Genomic DNA, 19,927 nt, shown 5'->3' with positions numbered 1-19,927 from the left:
TTGATTTTTTTTCCCCCACCCATCAGTGGAGCCAGCAAAGGCAACAGGCAATGTCACCCATAAGATTAGTATTTTAACCAATACAAAAAGTATTTTCACAGTGTAGGCAGAGGCCACAATTAGCACCTTTATTATGTTAGATATGTAAATCAGGTCCTTGCCCTCAAGAGTTTAGGTCTAATGGCAAGATTACATAAAGAACTGCATTGGGAGAACCAGGATTACAAGGAAAACAGCACTGCTCAAGTTATGAGTAAACCTAGATGTACAGCAGTTTCTGTATTAGATTCAAAGTTAGTATCACCATCCCTTTCTGTTATATCAAATTTACACAAAAATGAAATGCTTCAACTACTAACTTGTATTCCGTCAGTAAAAAGAACAGGAGTACTTGTGGCACCTTAGAGACTAACAAATTTATTAGAGCATAAGCTTTCGTGGGCTACAGCCCACTTCTTCGGATGCATATGCTGTATGCCCACAAAAGCTTATGCTCTAATAAATTTGTTAGTCTCTAAGGTGCCACAAGTACTCCTGTTCTTTTTGCGGATACAGACTAACGCGGCTGTTACTCTGAAACCTATTCCATCAGTGTTTGTTTTGAAGTCAGTGGGACTACATGTCTAAATCACCTTCACCTTGAAAATTATGTACTGAAGGGCCTAAATATGGTCTCTCAGAGTTTGGGCCTGTGTGTTAATAGGTTAAAATTACTGATTTTTTTTTAAAGTAACCTAACATTTAAAACACAATTACTTACAGTGAGAGAATTTAAGCAGAGTTTTTTGTTTCAGGCTATAAGAGAGAGAAGCTAGGTGAGGTCCAACAAAAGATATTACTAACTCCCTTGAGCGAGCAAAACAAGCGTTTGAGTTTACACAATATCTGGTGGGATTCCTTTTTTACCTTTGGTAATTTTGCGAAATGAAGAGATCCTACCATTAGAGGCGTTTATAATTCTGTTCATTATCTGTTTTAATTTAATGTTGCAATAGCATTCTCGATTAGTTTGACAATGACCCCAAATGCCTGTTGTGAGGGCAGCTGGCCTGTGACCTGCTGCTCGAAGAGGGGGGGATCTGCTGTACCCCTCACCCATGGGCACCACTTGAGAAGTGGGTCCCAAACAGCGGCCTGAGGGGAGCCAGCTGAGGCGCTCCGAGGGGAGCCTGTTTAAACGCATGTCCCACGGCTGCGGGGCTCGCTCAGAGACTCCCAGGCTGAGCTCTATGCAACGCCGTTTAGACTGAAGTCACGTCTACGGCTGCAGACGGGCTCTTGCTGCGCGGAGTTGCTTCTGTTCGGAGCCGTTCTTGCTCCCCGGGCCCGCTTAATCCCGAGCGCTCCGTAGGGACGTGTGCAGCCGGGCCCAGGCGCTGCCAGGCCGGGGCAACACGCCGGCAAGGCCAGGCTGCGCGCTGCCTAGCCGATCACCGAGCAACCTGCAGCGCGGGAGCCCTTTCTGCCCCTGCTCTCCAGACTCGCAGCTACGGAAAAGCCAAGCTCGGGTCCCGCACGCCTCCGCCTCCTCAAGCCCGCGCGGGCTGGGCACAGCCGAGGGCCGCTCGGATCTTCCCCTCAACGTGTGTCGCCAACCGGCGGCTTCCCCCTGCCCTTGGGTCACCGGCGGCCCAGTCCCGCTCCGCAGGGTCTGCCTCCCTCCTCTAGGGGGCGCTGGCTCCGAGCCACGCTGCTTAGCGCTCAGCCCGGGCCGCTCTAGGGCCCGGCTGCGCGGTGAGGGGCGGGCAGGGTGGAGGCTGCCCGCGGCCCAGCTGAGAGCCGGGGACAGGGAGTCGCGCGGAGTAGATCCAGCCGCTTTCTGCGCCTCGGCTGGGGCCCAGGGGCCGGCGCTGGGAGCGGAGCGTGCGGGTCGAGGAGCGCAGAGGTGAGAGCGAGCGAGAGGCCGGGATATGGGGGCGCTGTGACGGCAGGGTGGGGCGGGACTGAGGAGGTGGGGGGGCGATGTGGGGCGGCCTGGAGCAAGGGCTGGGGGGCAGCGGTGAGGGGAAAGTGGGGGTTGTGGGAAGTGCTGAGGGGCTGGCTAAGGGAAGGGTGGAGGGGCTGGACGGGGGGGAACGGGGCGAGGAGAGGGGCTGGCGGGGGGGGGCAGTGAGGGGCGGGGAGAGGGGCTGGCTGGGAAAAGGGTTGGGAAAATTGGCTAAGAATCAAGGGCTTAACTCTTCTATCCTAAGTCCTGTTGGGGTTACCTGCTAGGGCGCACTTCCCAGGCCAAAAGTCTCCTTTCAAATACTCTCTGTTCCTTCTCGTTATCTCACAACCCTTTCACCTTGCCTGTGAGAGTCGTCCTTACCCTGGGTGATGCGTGTTCTATGTCTGACACTGCTCTGGAGTTTGTGGGCTCTGTGGCGTTAACTCGACTTGTCTACGCTAGAGTTAACGGCTCCAGCAAGAGCGGCCACACTGGGAGTTGGAAATACTACTTGAACTGCACAGTGTGATTGTGTGAGCAGCTGAGAGGTTGTTCAAGTTGAGCTGTATCCCCTGACAGGCCAGCCAACTTGAGTTAAAAGTGTCACTGCACTTGAGTTAAGGTCTGTGTGCGTGGACAGGTGTTGTGTTAGGGGCAACACTTGAGTTATAACAGCTGCAACAAAGACAAGCACTAAGGGCATGGCTACACTTGCAGATGTAGAACGCTGTGAGTTAAACCCGCCTTGGTAGAGCACAGTAGGGAAAGCGCTGCAGTCTCTCCACACTGACAGCTTCAAGCACACTGGCGTGGCCACATTTGCGGCACTTGCAGCGACATTGGGAGTGGTGCATTATGTGCAGCCATCCCAGCGTGCAAGTGACTGCAATGTGCTTTTCAAATGTGGGGGGTGGAGTGAAGTGTGACCGGGAGTGTGTTGTGTGTTTGGGGGGTTTTTGGGGTGCTGAGTGTGTGTGAGGGTGCTGTCTTGTAAGTTCAGCCACCCCCCCCCCACACACACACACATACTCAAAGCAAACAATAAATGTTTGCTTTTTCCCAGAGCTTATAAGCAGCTGGCTTCTCTGAAAAGGAGCTTTGAAAGGGCATTTCTGCATTCTTGCAGCCGATTTCACAACAATGACAAGAGTGACCACTTGACTTAAGAATGGGATGTTTCCGGAGGCTGATCACAGCGCAGTAATGCAACACCTTGTTCACACTGGCGCCACGGCGCTCTGGTGGCACAGCAAACATTATTCCACTCGCCGAGGTGGAGTACCAGCAGCGCTGTAGCTGCCGAGTCAGAGTGCTCTATGTGCCTTGCCAGTGTGAACGGAGAGTGAGCTAGGGCACCCGGGGCTGCTTTATTGTGCTGTAACTCACAAGTGTAGCCAAGGCCTAAGTGTTGCAGGAGCTGGAGGCCATGTTTGCTTTACAGTGGCACAGCTACAGTGCTGCCGCTGCGCCACTCTAGTGTAGACGCTTCCTACAATTGAATTTTTTTGTTGGTGTAGTTAATTCCCACTCAGAGGTTATAGCTAGGTCAACAGAAGAATTCTTCAGTTAACATAGCCATAGTCCTCAGAATATGTAACTTCTTGCAGCACAGCACTGTAGCTAGGTTGATCTAATGTTTTTGTGTAAACCAGGCCTGAGATTATATCTACACTGCAACCAAGGTGTAATTTTCGGCTTGTGTAACATAGCAGCAGAGACATGTCAGTGTGGGCTACTAGTGCAAGTATATAGCCTGGAGACCACAGTGGGCTTCAACAGCCCAGACCACTACGTCTTTGCTACTTTCTTAAGTAAGATAGTTAGATTAAAGCTAGCCTGGATACGTCTACACAAGATGTAAATTATGCCTCTGGTTGCAATGTAGGCATAGCATGAGACTAGAAAGACACAGTCAGTCTTTTACAGCTGAACTTCACTAATTTGTACTGATGATTGAAAGCTCCTTTGCAAATTAATAAGTAAACAAGTCGTGAAATCAAGGGCATTGTATCACAAAATGTACTTTAATCATCACTTTTGAGAGTTGTAGCTTAAACTATGTATTATTTGTTTTGTTTGGAAGCATGGTGAGAGGGAAGCATGCAGGTCCTTCGGAGAATTGTCATTCTGTTGCATTAGCCGAGTGAGAGTTAGCAGAGTTCTTTATATGCTAGGCACAGTGATATGTTAAAGGAAAGGAGTGATTTCAGATTTACATAATTAAAACTCTGAGTTTCCTAGTGTGTAAGAGTTTGAATTGGACTTGTATCTCTCTGTTTTTTTTGTTTGTTTTTTAAATGCACCTTTCTTGGTTATATTTACAAAAATAGAAGTGTATAAGAATGGACTTTTTTCAAAAGTATTATTTACTCATTTGAATCTCATGGATAACTTCAAATGGTTTGAAACAGATCTCCTCCAACCCATCACTATTTACCAGTGAGCAGTTTTTCTGAGCTGTAATAAGGTAAGCCCCCAATCCTGCAATTGGATCCACTAGCATGGAACCCCATTGACTTCAGTAGGACTGTGCTCAGCCCAGGGGTCTGCACTAATAGATCCAATTGCAAGATCAGGGCTAACATACATCATTGAGATGTGTACTATGGAAACTTTAAAAACAAACAAACAAAAAACCTCTATGTCATTGAGTGTGCATGCCAAGGCTCACTTGAGTGAAACAGTTGATGATAGCAGCTCATAATGGAAATGCTGAGAGGATTTTAATCCCTCTAATTTTTTGTTATAGGCAGCAGACAAATACTGAGCTTCATCACCATGCCTGCCCTGGCAACAGAACCTACAGTCTTCTTGCTTTCCCACAGAAAAAACTTGTGACTCCCAGTTCCTTCTGAAGAATGAGCAGTGTCTGTGCCCTGGCCTTACTAACGTGGCTGTGCAGGGTCACTAACAGTACCTGCAACTCTAGTTGCTACTGTTTTGCAATTGTAACTGAAAAGGTAATGAAATTACAAAGATTTTTTTAAAAGAGCTCCTTTAAATTGTTTACTGAAACGGTATAGAAATGCACCAACATGATGTCTGTTTGAGGTCCGTGTGTTCTTGCTTGTCATTTGAAATAATTGTAATCAAACTATATTTTTAGATGTACCTGGTAGGTGATAGTCAGTGTACTGAAAGAGAGCTATACTGTTACTACTTCCTTTCCCACTCCTGTCTTTGTCCCTTCTTTGGTCTGTGGTTTCCATCTCAAGCATTAACAAAGTGCCAACTTGATACTATTAACACTCCATTGCATATTTCATTCTACAGTGTTCTTCAGCCTCTGACTTTCTCAGGGTTGGTCTCTCATTATCAACATTTTGAAGAGAACCATTTTTTATAACTTTAAAATTGCCAACAAATGATAGAACATGTGCAGGTTCTTTAACCTGAAGAAAGAGTACTTATGTTTGGTAGTGTTTTCATGTTTTATTGTTTCTTCTAAATTTGATTCCAATAACATTAAATATATACATTAACAGACCGTTTGACTTTTCTGTTTAGTCCTAACTGATTTGTTGGTTGGTTTTCTTAATTCTGCAGAGAAGTTAAATGTCTTCAGAAGATAAGGAAGCTCAGGAGGATGAGCTGCTGGCTCTAGCTAGTATTTATGATGAAGATGAATTTAAGAGGGCAGACTCTGCCCAAGGAGGAGAAACAAGAATTTGTCTGGAGTTGCCCCAAAACTTCAAAATATTTGTGAGTGGTGAGTCCAGATGTTTTGCATTATCTTGAAATTAGGTTTTATTAAAATAGTCTGTATTTTCCTACGTGTGTTCCAAAGATGGTTACCCAAACATTCTTCATTTTCTCTTCTTAGAACTTTGAGTCATGAACAATTTATCACAAATTACAGCTGGGATGGGTATCACTCATACCTATAACTTCACAATGTTATTCTTGCTTTAAGTATTTGCATATCATTCTTAAAGATCAAAACTAAAGAGGGTGGACTTCTAAATTTCAAATATAGTAGCTTCCTAGAATAGAATTTTTAATGGTTTGTTCAAATTACTTGCTAAGGAGAATTCATCTGTAGTGTTTAAAAATACTTTTTTTTTTTCTAAAATATTTTAAATTAAAGTTGGAATATTTTTGTGTGAATTGAGCATTCATTAGACCATCGGGGACCCTTGGAGCAAACTAGTCTACGTCTTTAAGGGTTATTTTCATGTCCATCTGGTGTGCTTTTGCATTTCTGTAGTGCCTGGGACTCTGTTTTGAAATATTAGTTAAAAAACACTGTCAATTTAAAAATGATACTTCTCTTTGGAAAAAAAAATTGCATACTGTTACAGGTAACACCGAGCATTAGTATAACTGTTTCAATAAAATATTATTTTGTATTTGTTCAGGTGATTTAGTTTGTTTATTTGACACCATTGTGCATGTGTAACTGGCTTCCTTGGTTCCCATATGCAGTCATTCAGTTTCTCTTGTTTGTATGGGTCAAACTCAGCAACACAGGTAACAAATAACAAACCCACACTTTTAAACATTTGGCAGAGGAACTTGAAATTACCTTTAACTCCGTTTTTAATTTGACTATTTTTCAAATTAATTGTGTCCTTTTAAGCTTCCCAATCTGTGAAGTGGTTATTAACTCCATCAGAAGTGCCTCTGGTTCAGTTTACCTATTAACTGTTGTTTGCCCAAGATGGTACATTGAAACAGTGACAGATCCACAATGCTGTGCTCTGTCCACTAGACACTCCCGTCTCTGGAAAGACCTCTGAAATATGAATTTGCATTTTCTCTAAGGAAAACTGTCAATGATAAATTATCAGAATTAGAGAGGCTTGTTCCTTTTCTTGTTCTTAGAACAACAAAGTATATTTACCCTTATTCTTGAGGATTTGCCTTTCCAGACTATCTGGTTTGTGATTTATCTGACAGATCATAGTACTAGCAAAGTCAATATTCACTGATTCAGCCTCCAGCACACAACTGTTTATGAAATGTTATAGCACTAAAAAGGCACATTGTTTACTTAAATTTTTAGTTTAACTGGTTTACTCAGACTTATCAAATGAAAAGAGGTTTCTTGGAAACTTTATTTTACAGTTAAACTTCATTAGGCTGCAACACCTATAATCATAGTTCTATTGATCTTTCTCTCAACTTGTATCAATCAATTGTCTTTGGTTCAGGAAGTCCCACAGAGTGTCTTCAGAACAGTGGATTTGAATACACAATTTGCTTTCTGCCTCCACTTGTATTGAATTTTGAACTCCCACCAGATTACCCATCAGCCTCTTCGCCTGTGTTCACACTCAGCAGCAAGTGGCTCTCCCAGACCCAGGTTTGGTTTAAAATCTTTTTGACACTTCTTGTACCTTTCAGGATGATAAAAAAAATTCTTTATAATTAATACTCTAATAGTTGTAAATGCAGCAGGTGAAGGAATAGTTGCATAGAACTTCGCTTTTAACATCCAGGTTGTTGGAGGAAACAATTAGCGTCATGAAGTGTAATACATACTTCTAATGAATTGTATAAGAAGTAGTTTTTATTGGCGCCCTTTGCCAACAGTCTTTTTCTCTTCATGCTGCAAGATTCTTAAGGATAAAGGATGGGATTTTCAAAAGTATCTTAATTACTTAGGTGCACAAGTCTCAGAAAATCAATAGAATTTAGGCTGCTAAATTCTATTTGGGTAAAATTTAGGGTAAAATTTTTTAAAGCATTTAAGTGACTTAGGAGCCTAAGTCCCATTGACTGTCAAAGAAACATAGGCTCTTAAGTGCTGAAGTCATTTTTGAAAATGTGACTGTTCCTAAGTCACTTATGGCCAGAATTTTAAAGGTACTAAAGATGCAGAGAGATGCATAGTGGTATTTTTAGAAGTGCCTAGGTGATTAACTCCCATTGATTTCAATGGGTATTAGGCACCTAACTTGCTTTAGGTGCTTTTGTAAATCTTACTGGGTGCTTATCTGCGTCTATTGGCACCTATTTGGAAATCTGGCCTTTAGGCACTTTTGAAAATCCCAATCATAGCGATTCGATGTCCTGTTTCATCTCTGCTTATATCCTGTGCATTATAGAGTAGGTACATGTGAATATGTATATACTGTGCTGTGCAAATACAGCCTATATCTGAAAATCTTTTGTATTGTGTGTCATGAGACTCAGGTGCCTTCCACCATTTAAGAAGGGCAGGTATTAATGTATACTCGTTCTTCTTGAAATACTTTTTTTTACTATTTAAGAGTAAGATATTGTAAAATATTTTCTTGAAGAACAAAAATTTTTAGTGAAAGAACACATAAGTGCATTGTATTTTTAAAATCTCTGGAGAGAGACATAGCTCTGTCAATAGCAGCTAAAGATCTTGAGGTCCAAAGGCTGATAAAGGCAATACTAGATTAAAGAGATGCTGTTAGGATTGATAGCCCCAGAATTTAACCTGCCTTTTCTGATGTTAGTAAACATGTGATGCTATTAACCCAGCATTTGTGAGCAATCCAAAAATAACAATCCAGGATGCATGTGTGGATAGAGAGCAGTATTCACTGAGGACACTTCAATTTCAAACTTGCAAGAAAGAGAGCAATTGGATTATAAAAATAATGTAACTTTAAAGCATTTTAAATTTGCTTATTCAAAAACACATTATCAGAACTAACTGTGTATGAGGTGTATACATTTTTTTAAAAAATTACACAAACCAAAAACCTGCATTAGATAGTGAGATTATACAGGACAACAACCCATATCATTTCATAGGTGGAAGAATGCATCCATTATGTTTGGGTACAGTGGGTATAACACATCTGGATACTTCCAATTGAACTCTTTATTATTGCATTAGCTATTTCTAATGTTGCTGTGTATTTGCAAAATAGCTGGTATTCCTTGAATAAAAATTGTCTAACATGCAGCTATATCTGTTACATTCTTTGCTGTGCAGCAGTGAGTTTATATGAAAGAAGCATGTCATCTAGATTTTTTCCCATAAATGAACTAAAATTTCAGTTGCATAGGCCTTTATTTCTTGTATGCTATTATTGTATTACAGTAGCATCTACAGGCCAGCTCCATTGTGGTAGTCAGTGTACAAATAATTCCAGTGAATATTGTGATCAAAACATTGTGCCTGATCATGCAACTAATAGACTGAGCACCTAGAGTTCATTGCTGAGCAGTGGAGAATTTAGTAAGAGCAACACAAACCTTGGTATGTGGAGGGGTGTCCCTTTGTAAATTATACTTTGAGTTATTAAAGTTAACATTTATTTTCCTTCTATAGCCTGCTGTATAAGAGATCAGGGAGGAAGATAGAGAATCAGTTTCTTTCCATAGATTAGACTTTTTCAGAGAAAACATCATCCAACTAACATGTCCGGCTTTTAGTCTTTGGGAAATGTGCACTCAGGTGAGGTGATCACATTTGAGTTAACTTGACTTTTTTACTGAAACAGCAATAATCATTGTCTGAATTAATATACAGTAATTGTAACATGAGCTGTTTCAATGCATGAGCAGTGATTGGTTAGTATAATTTGGAAGAGACAAACTAAAGATTATGAATGGGAACGTGCTAATTGGCCAAGAGTTCAGACTGTCTTCAAAGTGCACTGCTGCTAGTGAACTAACACTCAAAACAAATAAAGCTAGTTGCAAGATAAGCAGAATACTCATATCCTAACTGTGTTTAAATTACTAAGGTAATTATATAAAACTGGAATACTAAAAGTTCACTGCAAGTCAGGCAAAAGTAGAAGAGGGGGAAGTCTCTGGTACAAAGAAGATGTCTATTCCAGTACACAACATTAGAATGTGTTCAGTGTTTGATAATGAAAGCCCCAAAGGCAAATGCTCTATGAATTAGTGCAGGCATGTAATATCTATTGTGTATATACAGATTTTAATGTTTTAAATAACACCATTAAAGTACATCAGATGATAAAACACTTAAAGCATTATACGTAAAACCAGAGGTGAGTAGTTGGCTGAAGCTTGAATTGACTTCCAAATGTGCTACATTTAGTCCAGTCAGAATAACGAGGCTGACTTCTTTCATTAACCTCAGAACTTCAAAGTTGAGATTGTAAATATGCATCATAGTTACTTTGTTTTTGTTGTTCACTAAAAATAACTTCCTCCTGTAACCCAAAATATCTAGATCAGTATATAGGTCTGGCAGTAATTAGTGTTCTTACCTATTCACTTGAAAGGAAATGAGTTCTGATTATGCTACAGGTGGCTTTTAATTTATAAGTTTAAACGTGACTGCAAAGCTGGTGGGAAATTAGGTGTCCATTTTTTCTGCCTTATGATTTATGAAGATGGCAAGATATTATTCAAAATTAGTTTTTCCTGTATGTGTTTTACTTTTGAAATTGAGGCTTTGTCCTACCCCATCTTTCCTGGAAGATTCTGTGGACCAATGGAAAATTTGGATATCAGATTATCAAGCAAGTGAAAATTGATTTAAGAAGGGGAGTGATTTTAACTGACTGTTTAAAACTTCTGTTCTATGTACGTATTTAATTCAGACATGCAGGGAGCAATTGGAAGGAAAGGTATATTTAAGATTGAGCACCCTGACAACTAAGGACTCAAAAAAAAAAAAAAAAAAAAAAACCAGAAATCCTGCCCAATGTATAGTTGAGTCCTCAATTAAAAATAGGGAAGACAAGACCTGACATTCTGATATTTCTGAGGGAAAATCCATCAGGAGAGAGACTTGAAAACAAACTATTCAGGCTTTCTTTAAACATAAAAAGGCCGGGCACCAGACATATATTTTAAAAATATTGTAGCTAGGTCACCTTGAAGCAAATGTTATTTAATCTGTACAGTAAAGCATATAGAACTGTTATCTAAGTTACTTATCACATCATATGATTTTTATTTCTAAATCTACATTTCTTAACAATTACTTGCAATACTTTCTAATATTTTGTAATGCAGTTGAGTTTTTCTGTCTAGCGTAAGGTGTAGACTGAGGATTTATGCTTTGGAGGTTAGCAAGTGATCAGGTGAGGATGTAAAGTGATGCTCTCTTATTATTTCCCAATGTGTACAAACAACAAAGACCCTGTTAAACTAAATTAGTTCATGGCCTAAATTTGAAATCTGAAGCTACCATATTAGAGGGAAATTGTTCTAAGATGAGTCAGGAGTTGCTGGAAGATGGAGCTGTTCTTTTTGGGTTCTAAGCTCAAACTTTTCTTTTCTAGCTTACTGCACTTTGCAAGCACTTAGACAACTTGTGGGAAGAGAACCGAGGCTGTGTGGTCTTGTTTGCCTGGATGCAGTTTCTTAAGGAAGAAACACTAGCTTACCTGAACATCACCTCCCCGTATGAACTAAAAATGTGCCATCAAGAAAATGGGCAGAGCAGGACATCTCTGTTTCCTCTGAACTCTGAGCTGGATGGTTGTGGCGCAGCAGGTGCTGCAACAGCACAAGAAGAAATCCTTGATGAAAGAGCTATACAGGATGTGGAGTCTCTGTCAAGTCTGATAAGGGAAATCTTGGATTTTGATCAGGCTCAGCAGAAAAAATGCTTTAACAGTAAGATGTTCTTGTGCAGCATCTGTTTTTCTGAGAAGTTGGGTAGTGACTGTATGTACTTCATGGAGTGCAGGCATATATACTGCAAATCCTGTTTAAAGGACTACTTCGAAATTCAGATCAGGGATGGTCAGGTCCACTGCCTCAGCTGTCCAGAACCAAAGTGTTCTTCTGTTGCTACTCCTGGCCAGGTAATAGCAGAAGTATATAATCAATGCATGCACACCTCTAGCTTACTAATAAAGCTGAATTGTATATAATTGATTTTTGCTCAAACCATAGTAATTAAAGCACAGAGTTTTTTCATGCTACCCAGAGGCCACTTACATGCTCCTGAGTTAAAATTTTTTGCCCACTATTAGTTTCAGATGTCTTGAACACCGATTTGAATTAATATGATCCCACTTACTGTGCTAATTGTTTTCACTATGGGACTCTAAACTGTCAGTGCCAAGGATTTGAATTGCTAGTGAATCTGTTCTTCAGAATATTTAAGGTGACCATGCAAAGAAGCTGCAGATTTAATGAGAGTATCATCAATAGCTTGTATACTTTCTCTCTGATTGTTGCAGTAATCTCCTGATCAGAATGAGAGTCATGTTTAAAATGTGCTAAAGCAAATTCAAACTAGTTGTTGGTACTCGTGTCCTAAAGTTTTTTCTACCAGAGCTAATAGATTGAACATCTGAATCTAGCAAATATAATGTTGTTTGATCTTTGTTTAGGTTAAGGAACTGGTTGGAGAGGAGTTGTTTGCACGTTATGACCGCCTACTTCTGCAGTCCAGCTTGGACTTGATGGCAGACGTGGTATATTGTCCTCGTCCATGCTGTCAGACTCCAGTGATGCAAGAGCCAGGTTGCACCATGGGCATATGTTCCAGTTGCAACTATGCTTTCTGTACCCTCTGTAAAATGACTTATCATGGAGTCTCTCCATGTAAAGTCACTGCAGGTGAGTTGCACTGTTTTGGAAATGGAACACAAAGTGAATTGCAGCTTTCATTGTAGAATACAGTGACATTAAGTAGATACTCAGAAACATTTCTACTTCTGTATCTGCTATAGTAAGGGGGAAGTGAGTTGACACCTCCGTCTGTGTGGTGGGACTCTGTGTAATGAGGATGAGAGGTTAAATGTAGTTGAAGAGCTGGCCTCTGCCCTGAAGAGTTTACAGTTGAATGTCTAGACATGCTGCAACAAGTTAGATGAACAAATGACACAGTTAAGAAGGACAATGGTTATGGCATTGTAGTTGCTCACTATACCCATTTGTATATCTTGAGGTTTTTAAAAACAAAATTATTATTGATAACTTAGAGGGAAATATGATACACAGGATACATTCCGGTTTCCCACAGTGACTGGTAGCAGATGCTTGAGGGTAGGTGCAAGAAACCCTAAAGTGGACATTTATGGAATAACATGTCCACAGGAAGTTTCTTCCAGCCTTTGAGGAGTTTACCCATATGCCATGAAGCATGAGGGTTTATATTCCAGACATTTTAAAATCCATACTAATGTAACTCAAGATATTAGCTATATAAATGTCCATTCCTTTTTTTAAATCTTGTTGAGCATTTGGCCTTGATGTCTTGTGATAGAGTTCCACTAAATGTATGGTGTTAGCAAAAAATATTTCCTTGCATCAATTTTTAATATGCTACCTATTTCAATTTTGACAGTCCTTATTACAAGAGAGGGTAAATACAAGTGTCCAATCTACCTTCTTTCTACTGTTCATTCTGTATACCTTTATCGTGTACACTCTTATTTTTCTCCCCTCTGAACTAAACAATCCGAATCTTTTCAGTCTCATGTCGTATGATTTTTTTCCCTCCGTGCCTGTAATTGTTTTGGTCACAGACCTTTTATTTCCACTTTAAGTTTTTTGAGGTAGGGTGACTAGAACACAGCATTCCCAGCGAAGGTGATTCATATGATGGAATTGCAATATTTTCAATATAAACTTTCATTCTGTTCCTCATGCATCCTACCATTTTGTTGCTTTTTTAACTGAAGCTGCATATTGAGCAGATATTTATGAAATAACAAGATGTTCCTTGTACTATGTTTGAGAATCTCAAACATAACATGTTTTTTTAAAAAGTATAAAGTACTTGTCCCTGGTGTGTTCTGTTTTGTGGTCCTGGAGTTTCCACAGCTGAGAAGTGGTAGATTATACTAGTATCAGCAGCTGGGTTGAACTTCTGGGTGGCTGTTGCTGCCTCATTCTCCTATCAAAGTTATTGGAATCCTCTTGACCCTTGCAATCTTTGGAATCTCCTGAATTATGTTTACAATGAGTTTGGCTCGTTGGCTTAGCTAAGAGTGTGACTTCCATATGCAGTGTGGTATGTAAGGTTAATGTGTTTTTCTGTGTCTTTATTTCACTCCTTAGAAAAGCTAATGGATTTGCGTAATGAGTACCAAGAAGCAGATGAGGCCACTAAAATATTTTTGGAGCAGCGCCATGGCAAAGGAGTGATTAAGAAAGTGCTTGAGGAGATGGAAAGTAAAGAATGGCTAGAAAAGAACTCAAAGGCCTGCCCTTGTTGTGGCACTCATATAGAGGTGAGTGTATTGGGCCAAACTTGGAGAATCACATTTGTTCTTAATTGTTACTGTCCTATGTTGCTAATGCGATTCACTATGGGGACCAGTGCCAGGGAATTAGGACTTTCATTTGTAGGGTCCGTATGATTCCATTTGTGCCTCATCCCTGCTGCTGGCTACTCTAGTCTTACTTTTGAGTGTTACATTTAATAAAAAGTAGGTATTTTCAGTTTTTAAAGGTATTCATCAGTAGTTCCCCAGGTGCTGGGTAATTGCCAGCAAACAGTTCAGGAAAAAGTGAGGTTTCCAGTGTGTTTAGTAATGCAGCCAAATAAAGCTTCTGTGACACAGGCTACTGGTTCACAAACAGGAAACGACATTCACCAATATTGTAGACTTACACTTGTAATAGAGCTTGTCCTCACTTCTGCAGCCAGCAGAAGCAGTTGGCATTACAGTAAGAAGAAACTCCTCCTGTGGGTACACATCTCCTGAAACCAGATTGAAGTGAGGACATGCAACAGACCTCACAAGGATACTAGATTTTATGGTCTGTTTTCTGTTTTGGTTGAATCAGGCTCCCTCTACCACAAGGCAGGCAGTATTCCGCAGACACCAGGGAGATTCTCTTGCTACCAAATATTCCGTAAACTAGGCAAAAGTGTACTGAGCTGAGAGCCAAAAGATCATAATTTCAAACCTCACCTCTCCTGATTGCTGTTAAAATCTGAAATGAATGGAAATACTGTTATTGACCATGGCCTTGTATCCCAACCCTAGAAGGCAGTCAAGTATTCATCTCCCATTGTGCAAATAAATTAACAGATTATCCAAAGTCACTTCAAGGAGAATTGGGAAGAAAACAGAGGTCTGTAATATAGCACAATCAAGTTTTATCCACTATGCAACATTGCTTTTCAGGCTAATATGCCAAAACTAGGTATTTTGATTATCCTATCTAACCAGTACATGCCAGTCCCTTTCCAGAGTCAGAGATAGAACCCAGAAATCCTGATGTAGTATTATACTGCTGTCTAACAAATAGCTGTGTACCTGTCTGGCATAATTGTCTTAGGTAACTTAGCTCCCCCCTTTAGTGGCTAGTCCACATGGAGGATAATTACTCCTATAATTCAAGTAGGCAGAGATCTGTGCTGGGGATCTGAAGATCCAGCGCTCAGGCCCAGCTGGTGACCTTATTGTTGAATGAAATAACTGGTGATGAAAAGTTATTTCTTTTGAATAAAATTGTTCGTTTATTCATACAGTGGGTAAACAGCCTATAAAATAATCTTTCATAGTTTAAAATTTTTGTAGTCTGTCAAAGATGGTGTGACATGTAGTAAAAAACTGTACAGATGTTCCATTTCTGAAAATACACATTTCTATCGTTTGTCGCATACTGATTGCTGATGTTGCACAAAGGCAGGTTTGAAGGCTTAGAAGTGACATGAGATATGGTTGATTCTTACTACTATTCCCTGTTTGTTCCCCCACCAGAAACTAGATGGTTGTAACAAGATGACATGCACTGGCTGCAGGCAGTACTTTTGCTGGCTTTGTATGGGTTCTCTGTCTAGGGCGAACCCATATAAGCACTTCAATGATGCATCCTCCCCATGCTTTAACCGGTACGTATTCACGATATATGCCCTCAAACACAATACAAGCTCCATATGTATAGCATTTTTCTTGCAAGCCCCTCCCCCCAATTATTTTTTCACTTAATTATATAGCTAGTTACAAAGTTAAAATACAAATGAGAGAAATTTTGAGATGTAGGCAAAAGAATAAAATGTTTTCAGATATGATTTGAAATATGGTATGCCTTTGAGGGATTTTTTTCCCCCCTGTTGTTGGAACAGTTCATTTTCATATATAGGTGCTCAGATATCACAGTGGTGAGTCTGGTATAAATATGTAGGAAGGCAGCAATAAAGGAATTGCAGAACTGGAGGCTAACGCCATCAGCATTGGGATTGTGAGGAAGAATAGAAGAGATCATTGCTACTTGGGTAGATGGTAGGGGAAGTGGATGAGAGGTATAATAGCATGAAAGCTTGGTTCACTGACTTGCATTGTGTGTCTTGCTAATCAAGCAGGATCGAAGAATTCTTTGCAATTATATTTCATTCCTAGATCTTTCTGTGCATGTATAATGTACCCCTCACTGTGGTATGTAGGTGTCATATCAAATGAATACTAAGACCACATTTTTCATCCCTCCATTGCTTATTCTGCTTTCTTAAGTGGATGTGTTCAGTAATATTTATCTCCAGAGGAAATGTTGCTGGTCATTGTGCAGCCATTTTTGAAGTAAATGCTGTGCAAAGAGGTGTGTCATGCATTATGCTGTAAAGGCAGCAAGACGTGAACTCTTCCTAACCTCTGGTGGTAGGAACTTCCCAGCAACAGGGCGTTGGCTGTAGCTCTGGGCTTCATCAGCCTCAACAAAACCTTTGATCATAGCAGATTTTAGCAAAGGAAACCAATGTCTTATCGTAGCCAGGCTTCCAACCATTGAGGGCTTTAAAGATTAGCACTAGGACATTGAGTCTCTTATATTAGACATTGTATTGATGCTTCCATGGGAGGGAATAGGAGTCAGGACTTCTGAGTTCTATTCCTTGTTCTCTAATAAATGAAAGTCGGTAGCAAAAGTCAGCTACTTTCTGTGCCTCAATTTGCCTGCTTGTAAAATGGGGAAAGGATCTATGTTCAGAGAATTGTTCATGACTGGCTTATGCTGGTTGGCTGTCTGCTCCAACCCTCCCTCTTCCGCCCCCACACTCTCTTCTCCTCTCCTCTCTTCAGTTTCACTCCACAACTACCCTTCTCTCCTTCCCTGCCCCACCCCTCTTACCCACCTTCCCTTCAAAGTTCCGTCTCCCTTCTCTTTTCTTTCCATTTAGCTTATTCCCTCCTAATTTAAACCCACACCCCAAAAAATAGATTAATCATTGAACTAATTTGATGTGTTTGCTGCATCACATTTTTCACTCTGCTTGTGTGTTACACCCCGTTCTCCTATCCTTGTCCACTTAGATTGTAAACTCTTCAGGACAAGGTACTCTCTACTACTGTGTTTGGACAGTGCCTAGCACAATGGGGCTCTCTTCCCGTTTGCTCTTAGGCACTACCATAATAAAAATGATTAATAATAATACTCTCTGGGATCTTTAGAGGCTTAATTATCATTATCATTTATTTTTATTACCATAGTGCCTAGGAGCCCTAATCATGGACCAGGACACCATTGTGCTAGGCACTGTTGTTTGAGTCAACTTTGGGCTGTTGCAATGCATGCTTTTCAATGAAATGACAAAAATAAAGACGCTGCAAAGTTCAAATCATAGTTTCAATTTCAAGTTGCTGTTCAGTGATTCCTAATACAGATTCTTGCCTGTCTCACAGGTTGTTTCAAGTTATGAATGTTGATGGTGACTTCAGGGATCCTGAAGATGATGACTAGTTATGTTCTGTATCACCTAAAGCTGAAGAAACCAGAAATGAATCTCTTCTGCTTACGTCAAGTTTGTTTGCTTTCATATGATGAGTGGTAACACTTCACACTGCAGGCTGCTCACACAACCATTTGGATGGTATTGCCACAAACAGAAGAGACAATTTCCCTCCTCTTCTAGTGGGTTAGGTCCCTCATGTACATGTCCAGTGCTAAATAGAGGGAACAAACTGTCATCCGAAGGCTTAAAAAATAGTTGAGAAAACTCTAAATACCATAATGTGCCCCTTTTTCTGAAACACATCCTAGAAATTTCTGTTTGGGAATTTCTCCAGGAAGTTTGGCCTTGCAAGGATCTCTGGATTCCATCCTGCATACTTTGCAGTAATCTTTCCTATCGCTGAGGTGGGCTAGATGTGCTCTCCCTGGAGCCCTTTGGTGAAGCTTCTTGTGTCCATTGCAGGAAGACTCATTAAACCTAGCATAAGAATTTCTCCCCTCTCTGAGGCTGAGCCAGTTGCTTTCATAGCATTTCCTGACCTGGATCCAAACTGATTTTTCTGTGGTGGCTCACTGCTCTAACCCTGACACACTTCACTGGGGTGGTAGAGGTTTATAAATTGCAGAATTTTTGCCCTCCATTCCTTCTCCTCCTGTCCTTCCACCACCACAGAGTAGATCTAATGCCTGGGTCTTGTGTAGACAATTACTGACAAACATTTCCTGTTTTCATAACTCTCACCTTTTTTTTATTCAGTTTCAGTAATTAATTTCCATGTTGCTATCATATCTTAACAGGGAAGGAATTTATATGGTCTGGTGATTATTTTCATAATGATGGATATTAAAACAGTCTGTGTGCCCAATCTGTGAAATTCTGTGCAGTGTTTCTTGACTCAGATATTAATGAGGTGCTTAAAAAAAAAAAAAAAAAAAAAAAAGCGACCTCAGACACTGAACTGAAATTTTACAGGTACACAGTCAATTGTGACTTGAATCCCCTAACTGCATATTTTTCCTTCCCAAGTTCTAGTTGTTAAAATTTTTTTGTGAAATTAAGTCCTTTGGCCAAAGACCTCTCGATAAATGGCCGGGACTAATGTGCGGCCTTCCAGCTGAACTAGCTCACTCATTCACACTGACATCATACTTCAAAATAAGAAGTTATTGGAAAAACAAATCTCCTTCCCTGTAGTTTTACAAACAGTCTCAAATATGAGAACAGGGCTTGGATTACATTTTAGAAATACTTTTCATCTATAAGATGGGCTAGAAAACAGCTGCTTTGACTTTTTAATGAGAAATATACCTTGTTCAAAATAAGACAGCAGGGCCTGAATGGCTCAGGAGCTAGGTAATGATACAGAGAGTCAAGGTCAACTCTTCATATGCAGCTTTGGTTGTTAGTAAATAAATCTTTACTCAGATATCTGTTTAGCTGAATTGAGTAAATAGTTTGAGGCCATTTCTGGAAGGGACAAAGAGTCCCGTTACACAACTCACTATCATGCATGGTAGCCTGAGAGAGATCAAAGATAGAATACGCATGGAGACAGATTCCCCTTGCCTGGAATTGGTCCACCTTAATCTTGGTTGAGGTAGGGGAAGCTTGACTACTCCTGTGTGTGGATTGTTTAATTTGCATTCCAGCACCTTTCACATGCACTAACTTCACCTTTTTAAAAGTAAACTCAATTGTCTTCACAGTTGTGTCCATTATGGGATGTATATCAGCACATAGAAAGTCACTCTATGGAATATATTATTATTCTGCTTCTGGGCAGCAACTGTGATGATCATTTCAGCTGGTAAATTAGCTTAGCTGTTTGTAGTAATCATGTATCTTAAAATGGTAGTGCCTAGCCCTGGTGCATACCAGGCAAAGTGTTTGCTAGCTCTGTATTCTTTTGCTCTGTTTAAATACAATGATCAAGAATTCAAACCCTAAAGTTAATTCAGGTGGAGGTTTCCTATTTAAGCACTGTTTCTGGAATGTATGGCATATCAAGTATTTGCAGGGAAGGATTATGCATATAGACTGGATAAAGTGTCTGTACTCATCGTATGGCATATCAAGTATTTGCAGGGAAGGATTATGCATATAGACTGGATAAAGTGTCTGCTTCCTAATCTCTCTCAATCTACCTGTGTTAGTTTGCAAAGCATTATTTGCAGAAATAACCATGAGATGTTATGCAGTAAAGAGGCTGGTAAATTTTTATCCTTTAAAATGTTTTAATGGTTCAAATGAGCCTTGTTCCCTCCTTTTTGTAAAAAGGATGTAAATCTATATTACCACGATGAATGTAAGATGGAGATGAATAAATGTTATTTAAAAATGTAGATTATTTGCTCTTATTTGCATCTAGGCTCAGTGCTTTTGCTGCTGATTTCACATCCTTGACATTAACTTTCCATTTCCTTCTGTGGATAATTTGTGATGCTCAATAC

The 19,927-nt window shown here is 40.3% G+C and overlaps 1 protein-coding gene across 3 annotated transcripts; it reads left to right on the top strand.

Annotated features, from left to right (window-relative positions):
- Positions 1 to 1,110: 1,110 nt before the first annotated feature.
- RNF14 (ring finger protein 14) lies at positions 1,111 to 19,819 on the top strand. 3 transcript variants are annotated; one of them, XM_024107828.3, is made up of 9 exons: positions 1,111 to 1,885; positions 4,680 to 4,890; positions 5,477 to 5,639; positions 7,084 to 7,235; positions 11,122 to 11,649; positions 12,184 to 12,412; positions 13,859 to 14,031; positions 15,514 to 15,644; positions 17,428 to 19,819. In XM_024107828.3, exons 3-9 carry the CDS (start codon positions 5,486 to 5,488, stop codon positions 17,483 to 17,485), a joined length of 1,425 nt encoding a protein of 474 aa, XP_023963596.2. In that variant the 5' UTR covers positions 1,111 to 1,885; positions 4,680 to 4,890; positions 5,477 to 5,485; the 3' UTR covers positions 17,486 to 19,819. The 3 variants fall into 3 exon arrangements, with proteins under 3 accessions (XP_023963596.2, XP_042706802.2, XP_042706803.2); XM_042850868.2 differs by lacking the exons at positions 1,111 to 1,885; positions 4,680 to 4,890; positions 5,477 to 5,639 and adding an exon at positions 9,186 to 9,311 and having other exon boundaries at positions 7,095 to 7,235; XM_042850869.2 differs by lacking the exons at positions 1,111 to 1,885; positions 4,680 to 4,890; positions 5,477 to 5,639; positions 7,084 to 7,235 and adding an exon at positions 8,958 to 9,113.
- The last annotated feature ends 108 nt before the right edge of the window (positions 19,820 to 19,927 follow it).

Source organism: Chrysemys picta, chromosome 8 (assembly GCF_011386835.1).
Source record: "Chrysemys picta bellii isolate R12L10 chromosome 8, ASM1138683v2, whole genome shotgun sequence".
Taxonomy (NCBI): domain Eukaryota; kingdom Metazoa; phylum Chordata; order Testudines; family Emydidae; genus Chrysemys; species Chrysemys picta.
Note: the sequence above shows the minus strand (reverse complement) of the source record. Positions and strands in the feature narration are given on the sequence as shown.